The following is a 20,000-nucleotide window of genomic DNA, read 5'->3' as shown; positions in this document are numbered from 1 at the left end:
TACAGCAGTCACATAAACATTGTGTCTGATTTAAAACCTCTGAATAAAGTCCTCATCATCCCTGCAGGGACAGAACACACACACACACACCTCACACTGCTATTCTATCTCACTCTTAACATTTTCAGAAATAATGGAAAAACACACACACACATCTCACCCATTGCTGGATTTAGAAGCTCGTCGTCTGTGTTTAAATAAATAGAAGGCGATTAAGGTTAAAGCACCTGTGATGGAGGAGCTCCTGGGTGTCAGGTACTTACTCACAGCCGCCATCTTTACTCTGTAATGATGAAGACGGAGCCATGCGCAATAAGAGTACCTCTTTTTCTCTTTACACAGCCGTACAGACTCTACTTTAATCAGATTAGATGAAACGATCGGATTTAATATTTTCTGTAGTAGAAGGTGTGGATTAAATGGACAGTGTGTTATTGAAACGTATTCCTAAATTTTGCTCACTTCCACGAGACTTCTATTTTGGACCAGCGTGGTCGAGTGGAAATGGTGTGCAGTACCTGCATTTAGCCACAAGATGTCGCGAGAGACAGTTTTTCTACATGAGTATTTGTGGCGTTAATGTTAAACTGATAAAATAAAATAAAACAGGAATATTTAATATTAATATTATTAACATTTTTATATTTTTTTCATAAACATGTTCAACCATCTTATTAGTTTTAAAAAAAACGCATTAATCTTCATACAATTACAGTTTCTTTTTAACTTTTAAAGTTACAATTATTTTTGTCTTTTTTGTATTACTGATTTTTATTTTAGATTTGATTTGAACTTTTCTCACTTTTATTTGTTGTAACACTTTGTTGTTGTTGTTGTTGTTTTGTTGACTCTACACTGTAATTAGAGATAATATTTAATAGATAATATTAAAAAGGACACATTCTGTAGAAATAAAGTCTGTATGCTGTGCAGTGTGCTGTTTAATAAAGATATTTAATATAAAGTGAGATTTATTGAAGGTTTATTGAAGGTTAGTATTTTTTGCTATATTTTGTTAAATTGTGTAATATTTTGTTATTTGTCATATATTTGTTATATTTTTGTACCCTTAAATTCGGGTATTTTATTATTTTTTGTTATATTCCTTCTTATTTTATCTATTACCTGTGCTTATGTATACTGCTGAAAACTGTGAATTTCCCTTCGGGATGAATAAAGTATCTATCTATCTATATCTTAAATAAACCGTTTTAAAAAAAAATTATAAATATAAACATGTAAATGGAAATATCTATCACTGGATATCTAAATAATAAATTATAAATTAAAATATCATTTTATTTAAATAATTAAAGAGTTTATATTTACATTTAAACAGCTAATTAATCTTTCAGCCAATCAGAATGCCTCGCGCGAGTCACGTGATCATAGTTGGGTGGGGGTGTGTGTGTGTGTGTGTGTGTCTGCGCGTGTGTGTGCGCGTGTGCGTGTGTGTGTGTGTGTGTGTCTGCGCGTGTGTGTGCGCGTGTGCGTGTGTGTGTTTGTGTGTGTGTGTGTGTGTGTGCGCGCGCGTGTGTGTGTGTGTGTGTGTGTGTGTGCGCGTGCGTAAGCAAAAACTTTTTTCCACCTTGCTAGCGTTAGCATGAGCATTAGCTCCGTCAGTGGTCAGCACTGAGGCGGTCAGTCCTCTTCCACTGCGGACCTTTTTCTGGGTTTTTTTTTTGGATATTTCTGACCTTTCCTGCTGTGATGCTGTCCGGTGAGTGACGGAACAATTTAATTACAAATATTTTACCAGATAAAAAGTGACTTTAACTGCAGAAGTGAGAGTTAGCTTAGCATAGTCTTACCTCAGAAGTGGGTTCAGGTGAAGTTTAAGGCGGAAAAGTCGAGAAAAGTTTATTTTTTATTTTTAATGTTTAAAATCTTTTAAAATCCGAGTGTGAATGTTTATCTGGTGTAAATGTATGAGTTCCTGGAATTATTTATCATTAAAATAAAATAAAATAAAAGCAATATTTATGTAAAATTCGGTTATATTTCTGCTGATTTAAATAGGGATAAATAAATAAATGAACTTTTATATTATATTCATCAACTTTATTTTCTCTGGATTTAAAATAAAACACAGTGTAAACGAATAAATCATAAAAATCTGATGTTTAAAATAAAGTGTAAAACAGTACAGCTGTGTTTCTGATTAAACTTTGTTTATTTTAATGATTATATTTATCTCAGATTAATGTTTTATATTTATTTATCTTTAAGGGGTTGTTTTAAATGTGAATGCAGTAGATTCAGTGAAATAAAAATAAATAAATAATAAAAATGTTTTTATTGAATAATCACACTGACTTCACTGAACTAATGAATTATTTATTTCAGTGAGATTTATGGTTTTATTTCATAAACAAACAAACTTTATAATTATTATTTGTAATGTTAGTGTTATATACAGTCTAATCATTATTAATATATGATCATCATTTATAATATAATAGCTTTGTTATTTAATGTTAATTAAGTAGTTTTATCTGTAAAATGAACACCTTATTAATATGAGAACAACAAAATATGTTATTATAATGTATAATAATGGTGTGTGTTATTATTTTAAAATATATTATACATGTGATGGAATATAAAGGAATATTAGTTGTGTTGTGTTGTGTTGTGTTGTGTTGTGTTGTTTGTGTGTGTGTGTGTGTGTGTGTGTGTGTTGTTGACCTGCAGCATTACTGAAACTCGTCTAGTTTAAATCCTCGGTTGTAGTAACTGAGTGAAATGTTTATAAGAGTGTAATAGAGAGTTAATAATAAGAGTGTAATAGAGTTCAGTGTGTAAAGCTGTAATGTTGAGTTAGTTCAGTTTGTGATGATTACGGCGCTGCAGATGAGCCGCTCCAGCGAGACAGTAGAGATAAATATCTGTAGGTGATGCAACATCAGCGTCTGAGCGTTCCTCTCCACATTCCTGAGTAATAACATCTACAGCAGGAATGAGAGGAACACCAACGCCAAGCGCCTCTGCACTGATTCCTCTAAATTCGTCCAGACTCCTACAGACTGACCACACGTCTCTCACTGCTCACATCTCACGTCTCTCACTGCTCACATCTCACGTCTCTCACTGCTCACATCTCTCACTGCTCACTGCTCACGTCTCTCACTGCTCACATCTCACGTCTCACTGCTCACGTCTCTCACTGCTCACGTCTCTCACTGCTCACATCTCACGTCTCTCACATCTCACGTCTCTCACTGCTCACATCTCACGTCTCTCACTGCTCACATCTCACGTCTCACTGCTCACATCTCACGTCTCTCACATCTCATGTCTCTCACTGCTCACATCTCACGTCTCTCACTGCTCACATCTCTCACTGCTCACATCTCACGTCTCTCACTGCTCACATCTCACGTCTCTCACTGCTCACATCTCACGTCTCTCACATCTCACGTCTCTCACTGCTCACATCTCACGTCTCACATCTCACGTCTCTCACTGCTCACGTCTCTCACATCTCACGTCTCTCACATCTCACGTCTCTCACTGCTCACATCTCACGTCTCACATCTCACGTCTCTCACTGCTCACGTCTCTCACTGCTCACATCTCACGTCTCTCACTGCTCACATCTCACGTCTCTCACTGCTCACGTCTCTCACTGCTCACATCTCATGTCTCTCACATCTCACATCTCTCACTGCTCACATCTCTCACTGCTCACATCTCACGTCTCTCACTGCTCACATCTCACGTCTCTCACTGCTCACGTCTCTCACTGCTCACATCTCACGTCTCTCACTGCTCACATCTCACGTCTCTCACATCTCACATCTCTCACTGCTCACATCTCACGTCTCTCACTGCTCACGTCTCTCACTGCTCATGTCTCTCACTGCTCACATCTCACGTCTCTCACTGCTCACATCTCATGTCTCTCACATCTCACATCTCTCACTGCTCACATCTCTCACTGCTCACATCTCACGTCTCTCACTGCTCACGTCTCTTACTGCTCACATCTCACGTCTCTCACATCTCATGTCTCTCACTGCTCACATCTCACATCTCTCACTGCTCACATCTCACGTCTCTCACTGCTCACATCTCACGTCTCTCACTGCTCACATCTCTCACCTCTCACATCTCTCACTGCTCACATCTCACGTCTCTCACTGCTCACATCTCTCACTGCTCACATCTCACGTCTCTCACATCTCACGTCTCTCACTGCTCACATCTCATGTCTCTCACTGCTCACATCTCTCACCTCTCACATCTCTCACTGCTCACATCTCATGTCTCACTGCTCACATCTCATGTCTCTCACTGCTCACATCTCATGTCTCTCACCTCTCACATCTCTCACCTCTCACATCTCTCACCTCTCACATCTCTCACCTCTCACATCTCTCACCTCTCACATCTCACATCTCTCACCTCTCACATCTCACATCTCACGTCTCTCACTGCTCACATCTCACGTCTCTCACTGCTCACATCTCATGTCTCACTGCTCACATCTCACGTCTCACATCTCTCACCTCTCACATCTCCCGTCTCTCACTGCTCACATCTCTCACATCTCCCTCTCTCTCCCTCTCTCTCTCTCCCTCTCTCTTTACAGATTTTTTCAGATGAAATTTTATTCACAAACACATATAGGGCTGAATTAAAGTGTGTGTATTTACATAAGGAGACATGAAGGAATTTGTTGTTGTTATTCTTCATTATTATTATTATCATTATGTGTTGTTATTAATGAACACTGTTCTTTCCCCCTCTGCAGCTCGGTACAGGAAGTGTGGTGATTTTACCTGTATGTCGTGTCCGGCTCTGTAAGACCACTTGGCAAGCAGGATGTCTCATCAGACGGATGCACTGATGGGTCTTGGCTCGCTTGGGATTGTGGGTAACGACCCTGATTACATTACACAGCTCGTTAGCGATGTGCGCAGGTTTGCTGAGGTTCTGCTGAGCCTGAAGGAGGCTTTCAAACCTACAGGTGAGAGGAGAGGTGTGTGTGAGGTGTGTGTCCTCTGCATAGTTTTTTTTTCTTTTCTCTACTTCACTTTTCTTTCCTGTGTGTCAGAAGGAGCGGATTATGTGGTCATATGATCCGTAATCAGCCTCTTCTCTGGCTGTGTTCTGATAAATATGTACACACAGCACGTCACTGGTCAGTTTTACGTTTTCCTATCTTTTGAGGTGGACACCCTGCTTCTGTTGCAGTTTGTTGGCTAAGTGTCCCAGACAGAGGAGAAATTCTTTCAGTGTCCAGACAGTAAGCACTAACAATTGTCTCATATTCATTAAGCACACAGAACTTCTTCACAGCACTGACCTGCTGCATCACTTCCTGTTCTCGCTGTAGTGTTTTAGGTGCTTAGCTAATTCCTAGTCCTGTTTTTGGCAGCACAGTGGATGAACAGTATATAACAGTGATGTGATGGCCGTGTATCCATCTCATCTCTAGGTCTTGGTCAGTTCCCTTCCGCTAATCTAACATGTAACTTCCTCTGAATCCAACCACGTCTCCTTTACTACTGCTTCTGCTGGGTCACAGGGCAGAGGAACACACTTGAAGGAAAACATTATTGGCTCTCTTCATAAAACATGAGCTTATGATTGGCTAGTGTTGCTATGATTGACAGGAGAGAGTGAGAGAATGCCCGTCACACACAGAGCACGGACAGGCTTCTGGAGTCCTGGACAAAGATGGCTGTGACATCATCAGGATTCGAAGTGTAAAGTCGCTCTACAGCAGCAATTGATAGACACTCGTCCTGTAAAATCAGTGCAGCGTGTGTGTCCTAGCTCATGTTCAAAACGCTGTCTTTTAAATTTAGAGTTTGCTGAAGTTTAGTCTTTAGTCATTTAGGCTACTGACAGCTTCCTTCTTCCTGATTGGCTGTCAGAGGCATGTCCTTCAGACTCTAACCATGGTGAGATGTAGTTCTAGGCTGAGAGTTACGCCTTCTCTCGGAATTAAACTAATATTCTCAATTACTCAGGAACGAATGATTCACTACAGGGACAATAACTCCCTATGACGTATCCATAGCAACACCCGTATAACGGTAAGCATTCATGTGTGTGTGTTCATGTGTATATTCAGATCATGGAGTTCTAAGAAAAAAACTAGTCATGTTTAAACAGAATGCAGCTCTGAGAGATAATTAACGGCAGGTTTCACTTCACTCGCAGCCAAAGCAAGAATTTTTGCGCGTGTTCAGACTTGCCTCGCCTCGCCTCATCACCTGCTGTAGTGGCTGAGAAAGATCTCAACACCTCACAGACCCCCACCTGTACACACTTAACCTCTCTAACCAGCACACAATATTGTGTGTGTGTGTGTGATCTGATACACACAATATACTTACTTTCTCATCAGGTCTCTATGGAAAATCCCAAAACTGTCTTTTTTCACTGCCTGTCTGTCTGTCTGTCTGTCTACCTGCTTGCCTATCTGTCTACCCGCCTGTCTACAAGCCTGCCAATCTACATGCCTGTATGCCTGCCTGCCTGCCTGCCTGTCTGTCTGTCTGTCTACATGCATGCCTGTCTGTCTGACCACCTGTCTGTCTGTCTGTCTGCATGCCTGCCTGCCTGTCTGCTTGCCTGTCTGTCTGTCTGTCTTTCTGTCTACATGTCTGGTCTGCCTGGCTATTTGTAAACAGTTTTTAACTGTGTAGTTTTGTTTTTGTTCATTTCTTTTTTAAAACACATCTGTCACTTAGTTATTTCACTAATAAAGCTCAATAAAACTCCCACTGGTCTCTCTCTCTCTCTCTGTGTTTCTCACTCTCTCTCTCTCTTTCTGTCTCTCTCTCTGTCTCTCTCTCTCTGTCTCTCTCTCAGGAGACGTAGTGGAGGAGTGTGTGTCTGAGGTTGTGAAGGAGAGACTGGCTGAGCTGCTGCGTGTGTTGAGGTGTGTGATCAGTAAACACCAGGCGTTGAACTCAGAGGAGATCCTCAGTGCTGCTGGAGCACTCATCACCAAGGTCAAAGGTCAGCATGCAGCCTTATCTCCTGTTCTGTGTAATCGTCCTGCAGTGTTGAGTTAAAATTCTGCTCCGTGTCACTGTGTGTAATGTGTGTGTATTAATGTGTGTGTTGTGTATGTTAATGTGTGTGTGCTAATGTGTGTATGTTAATATGTGTGTGTGTTAATGTGTGTATGTGTAACGTCTGGGACCCCCGCCCTATGCGGGGCTCGAACCCAGACACCCGTGGTGTGTGTGCGCACACCAGCACACGGTGTAATGAGACCCATGCGCAGGATTCAGCGAAGCACTGCTTTTATTACATTTAAGACGCAACACAGGGAAACAAACGTAACACTAGACATGGCGTGGTTAACTAAACAAAACGAAAACAAAACCTAGACCTTAGCTTGGACATGGAACCTAGCAAACAAAACCCCAACAGAAACCATGGTACAGATAACAATCATGGACAAGGACACAAACACAAGGATCCCTATTTATGGGGTAGACATTAGGGCTAATGGGATACAGGTGACACAATCAGGATAGGAACAATAGGAAGGGCGTAACAAAAGACACACAAAGAAGCAGGCTTCCAAGGTTCACCTGCCAGCGCCCTCTCTGGGCCTGGCAGGGAACTGTCCAGCTGTTCCTGACAGTATGTTAGTGTGTTAATATGTGTGTGTTAATGTGTGTGTTAATGTGTGTATGTTAATATGTGTATGTTTGTGTGTGTGTTAATATGTTTGTGTTGATACACTATATTGCCAAAAGTATTCGCTCACCCATCCAAATAATCAGAATCAGGTGTTCCAATCACTTCCATGGCCACAGGTGTATAAAATCAAGCACCTAGGCATGCAGACTGTTTTTACAAACATTTGTGAAAGAATGGGTCGCTCTCAGGAGCTCAGTGAATTCCAGCGTGGAACTGTGATAGGATGCCACCTGTGCAACAAATCCAGTCGTGAAATTTCCTCGCTCCTAAATATTCCACAGTCAACTGTCAGCTGTATTATAAGAACGTGGAAGTGTTTGGGAACGACAGCAACTCAGCCACGAAGTGGTAGGCCACGTAAACTGACGGAGCGGGGTCAGCGGATGCTGAGGCGCATAGTGCGAAGAGGTCGCCAACTTTCTGCAGAGTCAATTGCTACAGACCTCCAAACTTCATGTGGCCTTCAGATGAGCTCAAGAACAGTGCGCAGAGAGCTTCATGGAATGGGTTTCCATGGCCGAGCAGCTGCATCCAAGCCATACATCACCAAGTGCAATGCAAAGCGTCGGATGCAGTGGTGTAAAGCACGCCGCCACTGGACTCTAGAGCAGTGGAGACGCGTTCTCTGGAGGGACGAATCGCGCTTCTCCATCTGGCAATCTGATGGACGAGTCTGGGTTTGGCGGTTGCCAGGAGAACGGTACTTGTCTGACTGCACTGTGCCAAGTGTAAAGTTTGGTGGAGGGGGGATTATGGTGTGGGGTTGTTTTTCAGGAGCTGGGCTTGGCCCCTTAGTTCCAGTGAAAGGAACTCTGAATGCTTCAGCATACCAAGACATTCTGGACAATTCCATGCTCCCAACTTTGTGGGAACAGTTTGGAGCTGGCCCCTTCCTCTTCCAACATGACTGTGCACCAGTGACCAAAGCAAGGTCCATAAAGACATGGATGACAGAGTCTGGTGTGGATGAACTTGACTGGCCTGCACAGAGTCCTGACCTCAACCCGATAGAACACCTTTGGGATGAATTAGAGCGGAGACTGAGAGCCAGGCCTTCTCGTCCAACATCAGTGTGTGACCTCACAAATGCGCTTCTGGAAGAATGGTCAAAAATTCCCATAAACACACTCCTAAACCTTGTGGACAGCCTTCCCAGAAGAGTTGAAGCTGTTATAGCTGCAAAGGGTGGACCGACGTCATATTGAACCCTATGGATTAGGAATGGGATGTCACTTAAGTTCATATGCGAGTCAAGGCAGGTGAGCGAATACTTTTGGCAATATAGTGTATGTGTGTGTTAATGTGTGCGTGTTAATATGTGTGTTAATGTGTGTGTTAATATGTATATGTTAATGTGTGTGTGTTAATGTGTGTGTGTTAATATGTGCGTGTTAATGTGTGCGTGTTAATGTGTGTATGCTAATGTGTGTGTGTTGATGTGTGTGCGCTAATTGGTGTGTGTGTTTGTGCATGTTAATGTGTGTGTTAATATGTGTGTGTTAATGTGTGTATGTTAATGTGTGTGTGTTAATGTGTGTGTTGTGTGTGTTAATGTGTGTGTGTTGTGTGTGTTAATGTGTGTGTGTTGTGTATGTTAATGTGTGTGTGTTAATGTGTGAACAGTCAGAGTGTTGGAGCATTCAGAGTGATGGAACAGTCAGAGTGATGGAACAGTCAGTGTGATGGAACAATCAGAGTGATGGAACAATCAGAGTGATGGAACAATCAGAGTGATGGAACAAGCAGAGTGATGGAACAATCAGAGTGATGGAGTGTCAGAGTGATGGAACAGTCAGAGTGATGGAGTGTCAGAGTGATGGAACAGTCAGAGTGATGGAACAGTCAGAGTGATGGAACAGTCAGAGTGATGGAGCATTCAGAGTGATGGAACAAGCAGAGTGATGGAACAATCAGAGTGATGGAGCAGTCAGAGTGATGGAGCAGTCAGAGTGATGGAACAAGCAGAGTGATGGAACAAGTAGAGTGATGGAACAGTCAGAGTGATGGAGCAGTCAGAGTGATGGAACAATCAGAGTGATGGAACAATCAGAGTGATGGAACAGTCAGAGTGATGGAGCATTCAGAGTGATGGAACAAGCAGAGTGATGGAACAATCAGAGTGATGGAACAATCAGAGTGATGGAACAAGCAGAGTGATGGAACAGTCAGAGTGATGGAACAGTCAGAGTGATGGAACAGTCAGAGTGATGGAGTGTCAGAGTGATGGAACAGTCAGAGTGATGGAGTGTCAGAGTGATGGAACAGTCAGAGTGATGGAACAGTCAGAGTGATGGAACAATCAGAGTGATGGAACAGTCAGAGTGATGGAGCAGTCAGAGTGATGGAGCAGTCAGAGTGATGGAACAAGCAGAGTGATGGAACAAGTAGAGTGATGGAACAGTCAGAGTGATGGAGCAGTCAGAGTGATGGAACAATCAGAGTGATGGAACAATCAGAGTGATGGAACAGTCAGAGTGATGGAGCAGTCAGAGTGATGGAGCAGTCAGAGTGATGGAGCAGTCAGAGTGATGGAGTGTCAGAGTGATGGAACAAGCAGAGTGATGGAGTGTCAGAGTGATGGAACAAGCAGAGTGATGGAACAAGTAGAGTGATGGAGTGTCAGAGTGATGGAGCAGTCAGAGTGATGGAACAATCAGAGTGATGGAACAGTCAGAGTGATGGAACAGTCAGAGTGATGGAGCAGTCTGAGTGATGGAGCAGTCAGAGTGATGGAGCAGTCAGAGTGATGGAACAGTCAGAGTGAGGGAGCAGTCAGAGTGATGGAACAGTCAGAGTGAGGGAGCAGTCAGAGTGATGGAACAGTCAGAGTGATGGAGTGTCAGAGTGATGGAACAGTCAGAGTGATGGAACAGTCAGAGTGATGGAGCAGTCTGAGTGATGGAACAGTCAGAGTGATGGAACAAGCAGAGTGATGGAGTGTCAGAGTGATGGAACAGTCAGAGTGATGGAACAAGTAGAGTGATGGAACAAGTAGAGTGATGGAACAGTCAGAGTGATGGAGCAGTCAGAGTGATGGAGCAGTCAGAGTGATGGAACAATCAGAGTGATGGAACAGTCAGAGTGATGGAGTGTCAGAGTGATGGAACAGTCAGAGTGATGGAGTGTCAGAGTGATGGAGTGTCAGAGTGATGGAACAGTCAGAGTGATGGAGTGTCAGAGTGATGGAACAGTCAGAGTGATGGAGTGTCAGAGTGATGGAACAGTCAGAGTGATGGAGTGTCAGAGTGATGGAGTGTCAGAGTGATGGAGTGTCAGAGTGATGGAACAGTCAGAGTGATGGAACAGTCAGAGTGATGGAGTGTCAGAGTGATGGAGTGTCAGAGTGATGGAGTGTCAGAGTGATGGAACAATCAGAGTGATGGGAGTGTCAGAGTGATGGAACAATCAGAGTGATGGAACAGTCAGAGTGATGGAACAGTCAGAGTGATGGAGTGTCAGAGTGATGGAGTGTCAGAGTGATGGAGTGTCAGAGTGATGGAACAGTCAGAGTGATGGAACAGTCAGAGTGATGGAGTGTCGGAGTGATGGAACAGTCAGAGTGATGGAACCGTCAGAGTGATGGAACCGTCAGAGTGATGGAACAGTCAGAGTGATGGAACCGTCAGAGTGATGGAGTGTCAGCGTGATGGAACAGTCAGAGTGATGGAACAGTCAGAGTGATGGAGTGTCGGAGTGATGGAACAGTCAGAGTGATGGAACCGTCAGAGTGATGGAACCGTCAAAGTGATGGAACAGTCAGAGTGATGGAGTGTCAGAGTGATGGAGTGTCAGCGTGATGGAACAGTCAGAGTGATGGAACAGTCAGAGTGATGGAGTGTCGGAGTGATGGAACAGTCAGAGTGATGGAACAGTCAGAGTGATGGAGTGTCGGAGTGATGGAACAGTCAGAGTGATGGAACAGTCAGAGTGATGGAACAGTCAGAGTGATGGAGTGTCAGAGTGATGGAACAGTCAGAGTGATGGAGTGTCAGAGTGATGGAGTGTCAGAGTGATGGAGTGTCAGAGTGATGGAACAGTCAGAGTGATGGAACAGTCAGAGTGATGGAGTGTCGGAGTGATGGAACAGTCAGAGTGATGGAACAGTCAGAGTGATGGAACAGTCAGAGTGATGGAGTGTCGGAGTGATGGAACAGTCAGAGTGATGGAGTGTCGGAGTGATGGAGTGTCAGAGTGATGGAGTGTCAGAGTGATGGAACAATCAGAGTGGTGGAACAGTCAGAGTGATGGAGTGTCGGAGTGATGGAACAGTCAGAGTGATGGAACAGTCAGAGTGATGGAGTGTCGGAGTGATGGAACAGTCAGAGTGATGGAGTGTCGGAGTGATGGAGTGTCGGAGTGATGGAGTGTCAGAGTGATGGAGTGTCAGAGTGATGGAGTGTCAGAGTGATGGAGTGTCAGAGTGATGGAGTGTCGGAGTGATGGAGTGTCGGAGTGATGGAGTGTCAGAGTGATGGAGTGTCGGAGTGATGGAGTGTCAGAGTGATGGAGTGTCAGAGTGATGGAGTGTCGGAGTGATGGAGTGTCGGAGTGATGGAGTGTCAGAGTGATGGAGTGTCGGAGTGATGGAGTGTCAGAGTGATGGAGTGTCAGAGTGATGGAGTGTCAGAGTGATGGAGCAGTCAGTGATTTGTATGTAAAGTTATTTACAGAATAATTCCAAATTACTGAATAAAGTGCGCAGCTGATTAGCGCTGAGCCGCGAGTGATGAAGATATCACTTCTGTTCCTCATCATGTGCATCACAATTATAGAGGTTTAAATAGCATTCTAGGAAAACTGTAATGTTTTAAGAATATATTTTGTGATACTTCATCAAAAGTCTACAGGAATGCATTTACCTTATTTTTAACACCAAGAAGGAAAAACACTTTTTTTCCCGAATTTAAGAGATAAAAGATTTAATTTACCAAATTTTTTCCCAGGTTCTCTCAATACTCAGCGTATCTGAGTAGAGTGTGTTGTGACCTGATGGTGCACGTTGATTCTGATCCTGGGTCAGTGTGTAATCTCAGCCCTAAGCTTGTTCTGCTCTCACTAGTGAGGAACCCTGAGGAGCTTCAGGTCCTGCTTCTGCACCTGCTTCTGCTGTTAGTTTTAGTTTCGTATCTACTGACCTGCCTTTACTTCGGAACATATAGGTTTGGTATTGTTTAAGAAAATGATTGTGTTTCCAGAAAACTAATGAATAAAAATGAGATATTTTGTTTAGTAGTGATGCACATGTAGTGTGTGTGTGTGTGTGTGTTGTGGGGGTGTACTGTGGTTCCCTTATTTGGGAGGTAAGCAGGAGCATTGTTGTGGGACTGCAGGATGTCCTGAGGAAGAAGAAGAGAAAGAAGAGGAAGAGGTCAGCGTTCCACTGCAGGGCGACGGAATCTCGCGCTAGGAATCTTGTACTCAGAATCTGAGTAACCTTTTAGTTTATTCTCTCAGTTTGACAGCAGAAGATTTAGCAAGTGCAGAGTGCAGGCATTTGTGTGTGTGTGTGTGTGTGTGTGTGTGTGTGTGTGTGTGTGGGCATCAGACTGAGTGAACCAGTTGTAATGGGGAAGTGAAGAGTGGAAAACTGAAGTTGGGGTTTATTTATTTATTCCTCTGTGTGAGTCAGGAAGATCAGCGTGGAGGACTGTATTTTTGCTTAATTTCTGAATCTCTCGCCATTTCTAAGGGTTTTTTTCCATTTAAATTTCTTTTCTTCTGGACTTCGACTGCGGTCAGGAAAGTGGAGCTTGACGTTGTGACATTCAAGGTCAAGAATGTAACCTTCTGTTCTTTATCTTTATTTACTTTATTCACTGTAGAATGAGATTTTTCTGATCTGTGAGCACCGTTAGCAAGTTCTTCTTTACTTTTTCTTTACTCTTCTTTTTTTTCTGTCCTCCTTTTCAGTATGAAAATATTAGACTGAGATGTTTCGGTGAAGCTGTCACTCGGACATCCTGAGGTTCAGGAGGATTTAACCTCTTACTTATTTGATTGATTGATTGTTGTTGTTATTATTATTATTATTATTATTATTATTATTATTATTATCATTATTACTTATGCAGTGATTTTTTTCAGTCCTAGAGCTTTTGAGGTCTTGGATTTGTTTTAGTAGAAGTCAGTAATGAGTTTTGTAGAGTTTGTTGATCAGTTACAGTGCACTGTGATGTTTACAGTGGTGTGATGTGGTGTGGAATTGTGTTGTTTTGTTTACAGCTCTGTTGTTCTGTGTGAAATTGGGAATTTTGGAATCTTCTTTGTTTGCTGGAAGTGTGTAGTTTTTCATGTATTGGCTTTACACTCCCAAAAAAGTGCAATTGTGATGCAGTGACCCTTTTTACACAGATTCATAAAACAAAAAAGTGTTTAAATGTACAAATTAGATGAACATCACATATTATTAAAAGTCTGGCACTTTATATTATTATCTCAGTAGCTTCTTACATACGAGCCCCACCTTAAGACTTTAAGCCACACACCCTGTGTGAGTCAGGAGCTGAGAGACACACTGAAACTCCTGATTTTTACTGCCAGTGTGTGTGTCTCAGTGTCTTTGTCATTTTATCTATGTTTGTAGGTTTCAGTGTGTCATTTACACACACACACACACACACATACACATTCAGTCATATATTGCTGAAATGGAGGCTGTTGAGATTTCAGTGAATGTTTATGAAGAAATAATTATTGTTATATAGCACTGATATGATCATCTGTTTATTTCAGAAAATGTTATTACTGTGAGTTTAGGCGCTCGAAGCTGTGTGTGTGTGTGTGTTTCCTGTGCGTTTCTCAGACAGGAAGCCTCCGTGAGTGTGAGGTTCTCTGGCCGAGTGTGTCGTGTGTATCCTCGCTGAATAATTTCCCATAGAGGAGAAGCTGGAGAGCTTCACTGCTCTTTACTCTTAAACTTTAGAACCCGTTACAAGAATGTGGTAAAGTTCACGCCTGGTTCTGCATCGTTAGGAATAAACACAGAGTCTGAGGTGTGCAGGTGAGAACAAGTGAGCAGCAGTTCAGTCTGTAATGCACGCTGTGTTTGATTTAACTCCTAAATCTGTAGATCTCATCTCTGCTGCTTCTGCTTCCTGTTCTACTTTTAGTTCTGTGTCCTGATTACATGACTGGTTCTGGTTCTAGTTTGCACTGTAATGCTAGTTCTGGTTCTGGTTCCTGCTTGTGCACCAGATTAGGTTATTCTGGTTCTGGTTCTAGTGCAGTTTTCATCCTGTTTTCTGGTTCTGGTTCGGTTCTTGTTCTCTCTCTCACTAGTCATGATTGGTTCTAGTTCTAGTTCCAGTTTAGATCTGATTATGGTTCTTGTTCTGCTTTTAATTTAAGCCTGGTTTTTACTTTAGTGCTAGTGTGGCATCAGGTCAGGGTTGGTTTATAATCTTCTGCTGCTTAACCCTGCTAGTAAACAGGATAACTAGCGGTTAGAGAATGATTGAACTCATTACATGAAATCACACACGGCTAGATAGCTGTACTTTATTTCATTACACAATATCACTGATGGTACCCCCCCCCACACACACACACACTGTAAAAGCACCTAAATGGTAACTGTAGTTGATTTGGAGATCTTTGTTTGTTGTGGTCAGTTCCTGAGTAATGTCATTGTTTGTGTTTGTGTCAGTGCCTCAGCGATCCTGCCTGAAGCTTGTTTTTGACTTCACATACGATTGTGTTGATGTTTAAAGTGTGTATGTTTGTGTGACTGAAGTGTTTGTGATGAATGCCCTTATTGTGTGTGACGTGATGTTTGGGTTTCAGTGCCGTTCTCACGCAGCTTCTCGCTTCCCACAGGACTGAACTTAAAGGAAGTGAACAAAGAAACCCAGAACGGCGTTTTTCGTGAGATATACTCATCCATCGACACGTTGGCATTCACGTTTGGAAATGTGTGAGTATTTTGACTTTAAGGTTAATTGTTACTGAAATCAGAAATGAAAGAACTCCACAGTGAACAGTTCTAGTGTTCTGAGTTAGTGCAGTGTGAAGTTCTAATTGCTGAAGCTTTCATCCTGAACTTCAAACTCCGGACACGGTTCATCTGTGGTTATTGACAGTAAGCTGGAACTGCTGCTGAAGTTTCCACTGGAATACAGCATGTAATTCCGGGTCTGACATTAAAACTGGGTTCTCAGTTTGGATTGTGGGAAGAAGAAGAAAAACCTTGTGTCCTGCGCAGAGCCCTGACTCTGACTCAACCCCACTCAACACCTTAGGGATGAACTGGAACTCTGAGTGCAGCCCAGACCGCCACACCTTCTCACCAGGGTCTGACCTGATGCTCTTCTAACTAACACAATCCCACAGATACAATCTTCTAGTGGAGAACCTTCCAGAAGAGTGGAGTTCATTATTACAGCAAAGGGAATATATCTGGAATGAGATGTTCCACACACATATCTTAGCCTCTGAGCTATGTTTGTCCTAATGTCCAATATAACGTTCCTGTGGTCTTTATTTCAGTGGCCATTGCCCAATAGATCAGATCTGATTATATCTACATGTGAGCTGGAAAATAATAGTGTATATGTCCTTACTGATGTGGATTGGATAAAAAAATCTGTAATGTCTGATCCTCAGAGTGTCAGATTTCCTTATGGGAGATGTGGAGAGCGGCTCCGGAGTGGAGCTCTCCCAGAGCAGGAGGAGCCGAGTGAGTCACCATACACTACTGTACAATATTCTCTATATACAATACAGCTGTTTATACAGGACACACACACACACCTCTGTTTTATCAGTAGTGTTTTGATTCTTCTTATCCTTTTTTCCCTCGCAGTCGTTTGAGAACCTTTGTGGAGATTCAGGAGAACACAGAGAGCTGGCAGGTGAGATGTTCATTTCCATACACACCCCTTTCTCTCCCACCTATCAACCTATGTGTGTGTGTGTGTGTGTGTGTAGAGCAGCAGTGACTGTGAGTCAGTAAATATTCACAGGTTATGTTGTTATTAAAGATGGAGCAGTTTTGTGGTACAGTCAGTAGTGTGTAGGGAGAAATATGACTGTGTACACTGTGTAGTGCACTAATATTTACAACACTTACAGCAGGAAGTGTTTCCACTGTTAACATTTCCCAAACAACATGCCCTGTAATTACTGTATAAGCCCCACGTTCTTTTTGTAATGCCGAAGTGCACTATGTAGTGAACGAGGCGTCAGTCTTCCCCCATAATTCAGCTCTGAAGTTTTCGTGTACAGTTTGTCCTCTGTCTCCTCCTAATGTCTGACATTCTTCAGCTTTTTGGATGTTTTCGTAAAGAACAGGAACCACATGTGGAGAATTAACATAGTGTGTAGATATCTGTGTGTGTGTGTTTACTCACACATGCATGTGTGCATGTGCACATGTGCAGTAACATTCCTCTCTCTGAATTATGGACCAATCCCATGATTCTGTTCACCAGGAAGATAAGTGAACACAACAGACAGCGAGAACAGCAGTTAGTTAGCTAGTTAGGTAGTTAGTTAGTTCTGTGTGCTGCTTCTAGCTAACTGTGAACTAAAAAGTAACTGAGTCTGTAAATTTGAGGAAATAAACATCTCTTGCAGGTTTTAATGAAGGTCAGAGAGGTGTTCAGAGGGCACTGGACACTTAAGAACTATTAGTTTAGAGCAAGTATTAAACTATAACACTGTAAAGGCAGCTCACGTTATCTTGTAAATTGCTTTGAATAATTTTTATGTTGTGTGTGTGTGTGTGTGTGCACATGCAGACTCTGAGCTGTCCCCTGTACAGAAAGTGGACCAGACCCTGCAGCAGAATGACAGTGGAGTTGAGTCAGCTCTGCTCTATGCCAAGGCTTGGTCCAAATATGCCAAAGACATCTTGAGCTGGGTGGAGAAGCGCCTTGGCCTGGGTGAGTGTCTCAGAGCGTTTATCCACTAGTCTAGCTCTCAGACTGAGGCGCTAAACCCAGCACTGTGTGTGTGTGTGTGTGCATGGGTGTGTGTGTGTGTACGTGAGTGTGTGCGTGCGTTAGTGTGCGTGTGTATGTGCGTGAGTGTGAGTGCGCACGTGTGTGTGTGCGAGTGTGTGAGTGCGCACGTGTGTGTGTGCGAGTGTGTGCATGCGTGAGTGTGAGTGCGCACGTGTGTGTGTGTGTGCGTGCGTGTGTGAGCGTGTGAGTTTGCGTGTGAGCGTGTGTGTGTGCGTGAGCGTGTGAATGTGTGTGAGTGTGAGCGTGTGAATGTGTGTGAGCATGTGTGTGTGCGTGAGCGTGTGTGTGTGCGTGAGCGTGTGAATGTGTGCCTGTGTGAGCGTGTGAATGTGTGCGTGTGTGAGCGTGTGCGTGAGTGTGAGCGTGTGAATGTGTATGAGCGTGTGAATGTGTATGAGCGTGTGAATGTGTATGAGCGTGTGAGTGTGTGTGTGTGCGTGTGAGCATGTGAATGTGTGTGAGCGAGCGTGTGTGAGCGTGTGCGTGTGAGCGTGTGAGTGCGTGTGAATGTGTGTGAGTGTGCGTGAGCGTGTGAGTGTGAGCATGTGAATGTGTATGCGTGAGTGTGAGCGTGTGTGTGAGCGTGTGTGTGAGCGTGTAAATGTGTGTGCGTGTGAGCGTGTGCGTGTATGAGTGTGTGAGTGTGCGTGAGTGTGAGCATGTGAGTGTGTGTAAGCGTGAGTGAGTGTGTGTGTGTGAGCGTGTGAATGTGTGAGTGTGTATGTGAGCGTGTGCGTGAGTGTGCGTGTGAGTGTGTGTGCGTGAGTGTGAGCATGTGAGTGTGTGAGTGAGTGTGTGTGTGTGAGCGTGTGAATGTGTGAGTGTGTGTGTGTGTGTGAGTGTGTGTGTGCGTGAGCGCGTGAGTGTGAGCGTGAGTGTGTGTGTGAGTGTGTGAGCGTGTGTGTGCGTGAGCGCGTGTGTGTGTGTGTGAGCGTGTGTGTGAGCATGTGAATGTGTATGCGTGAGTGTGTGCGTGTGAGCGTGTGTGTGAGCGTGTGTGTGAGCGTGTGTGTGTGCGTGAGTGTGAGCATGTGAGTGTGTGTAAGCATGAGTGAGTGTGTGTGAGCGTGTGAATATGTGAGTGTGTGTGTGAGCGTGTGCGTGAGTGTGCGTGTGAGTGTGTGTGCGTGAGTGTGAGCATGTGAGTGAGTGTGTGTGTGAATGTGTGAGTGTGTGTGAGTGTGAGCGTGTGTGAGCGTGTGAGTGTGTGTGTGAGTGAGTGTGAGCGTGAGTGTGTGCGTGAGTGAGTGTGAGCGTGAGTGTGTGCGTGAGTGTGAGCGTGTGTGTGAGCGTGTGTGTGAGCGTGTGTGTGCGTGAGTGTGTGTGTGTGAGCGTGTGTGTGCGTGAGCGCGTGAGTGTGAGCGTGTGCGTGAGTGTGTGCGTGAGTGTGTGAGTGAGTGTGAGCGTGTGAGTGTGTATGTGTGCGTGAGTGTGTGTGCGTGTGAGTGTGTATGTGTGTGCTTGTGAGCGTGTGTGTGTGTGTGTGTGCATGTGAGTGTGTGTGAGCGTGTGAGTGTGTGAGCATGTGTGTGCATGAGCGAGTGTGTGTGAGCGTGTGAGTGAGTGTGTGCGTGTGAGTGTGTATGTGTGCGTGTAAATGTGTGTGCTTGTGAGTGTGTGTGTGTGAGCGTGTGAGTGTGTGTGAGCGTGTGTGTGTGTGCGTGTGAGTGTGTATGTGTGAGTGTGTATGTGTGCGTGTAAATGTGTGTGCTTGTGTGAGTGTGTGTGTGCGTGTGAGTGTGTGTGAGCGTGTGAGTGTGTGTGTGAGTGTGTATGTATGCGTGTAAATGTGTGTGCTTGTGAGCGTGTGTGAGAGTGTGTGTGTGAGCGTGTGAGTGTGTGTGAGCGTGTGAGTGTGTGTGAGCGTGTGAGTGTGTGTGAGCGTGTGAGTGTGTGAGAGTGTGTGCGTGTGAGTGCGTGTGAGTGTGTGTGTGCGTGTGAGTGTGTGTGAGCGTGTGAGTGTGTGTGTGCGTGTGAGTGTGTGTGAGCGTGTGAGTGTGTATGTGTGCGTGTAAATGTGTGTGCTTGTGAGCGTGTGTGTGAGTGTGTGTGCGTGTGAGTGTGTGTGAGCGTGTGAGTGTGTGAGCATGTGTGTGCATGAGCGAGTGAGTGTGAGTGAGTGTGAGCGTGTATGTGTGCGTGTAAATGTGTGTGCTTGTGAGTGTGTGTGTGTGTGTGAGCGTGTGAGTGTATGTGTGCGTGTAAATGTGTGTGCTTGTGAGAGTGTGTGTGTGTGTGAGCGTGTGAGTGTATGTGTGCGTGTAAATGTGTGTGCTTGTGAGTGTGTGTGTGTGTGTGAGCGTGTGAGTGTATGTGTGCGTGTAAATGTGTGTGCTTGTGAGAGTGTGTGTGTGTGTGAGCGTG

The 20,000-nt window shown here is 44.0% G+C and overlaps 2 protein-coding genes across 10 annotated transcripts in view; one reads left to right on the top strand and one right to left on the bottom strand.

The window, feature by feature from the left end:
* The window catches only part of LOC131342066 (ATP-binding cassette sub-family D member 3-like), an 8,582-nt gene extending 8,081 nt beyond the window's left edge, over positions 1 to 501 (bottom strand). For 2 of the 4 annotated variants that reach the window (XR_009202948.1, XM_058372792.1), the window contains exon 1: positions 161 to 500. Coding sequence is in view for 3 of the 4 variants with exons in the window: in XM_058372792.1 (XP_058228775.1) it covers positions 161 to 276 (116 nt within the window). In the remaining variant the exon portion in view is untranslated. Of the gene's footprint in view, positions 1 to 160 lie in introns of all 4 variants that reach the window. The other 2 variants (XM_058372795.1, XM_058372793.1) reach the window with 1 other exon arrangement.
* Positions 502 to 1,558: 1,057 nt separating this feature from the next.
* The window catches only part of LOC131370764 (rho GTPase-activating protein 29-like), a 31,561-nt gene continuing 13,119 nt past the window's right edge, over positions 1,559 to 20,000 (top strand). Inside the window, exons 1-7 of one of the 6 annotated variants that reach the window (XM_058418237.1) lie at positions 1,559 to 1,720; positions 4,757 to 4,972; positions 6,829 to 6,978; positions 15,490 to 15,586; positions 16,276 to 16,348; positions 16,475 to 16,523; positions 17,412 to 17,555. In XM_058418237.1, the coding sequence (XP_058274220.1) occupies positions 4,828 to 4,972; positions 6,829 to 6,978; positions 15,490 to 15,586; positions 16,276 to 16,348; positions 16,475 to 16,523; positions 17,412 to 17,555 (658 nt within the window). In that variant the 5' untranslated portion in view covers positions 1,559 to 1,720; positions 4,757 to 4,827. Of the gene's footprint in view, positions 1,721 to 4,756; positions 4,985 to 5,175; positions 5,252 to 6,828; positions 6,979 to 13,070; positions 13,445 to 14,488; positions 14,675 to 15,489; positions 15,587 to 16,275; positions 16,349 to 16,474; positions 16,524 to 17,411; positions 17,556 to 20,000 lie in introns of those variants that run through there. The other 5 variants (XM_058418236.1, XM_058418238.1, XM_058418239.1 and 2 more) reach the window with 5 other exon arrangements.

The sequence above is a fragment of the Hemibagrus wyckioides genome, linkage group LG20 (assembly GCF_019097595.1).
Source record: "Hemibagrus wyckioides isolate EC202008001 linkage group LG20, SWU_Hwy_1.0, whole genome shotgun sequence".
In the NCBI taxonomy this organism is placed as follows: domain Eukaryota; kingdom Metazoa; phylum Chordata; class Actinopteri; order Siluriformes; family Bagridae; genus Hemibagrus; species Hemibagrus wyckioides.
Note: the sequence above shows the minus strand (reverse complement) of the source record. Positions and strands in the feature narration are given on the sequence as shown.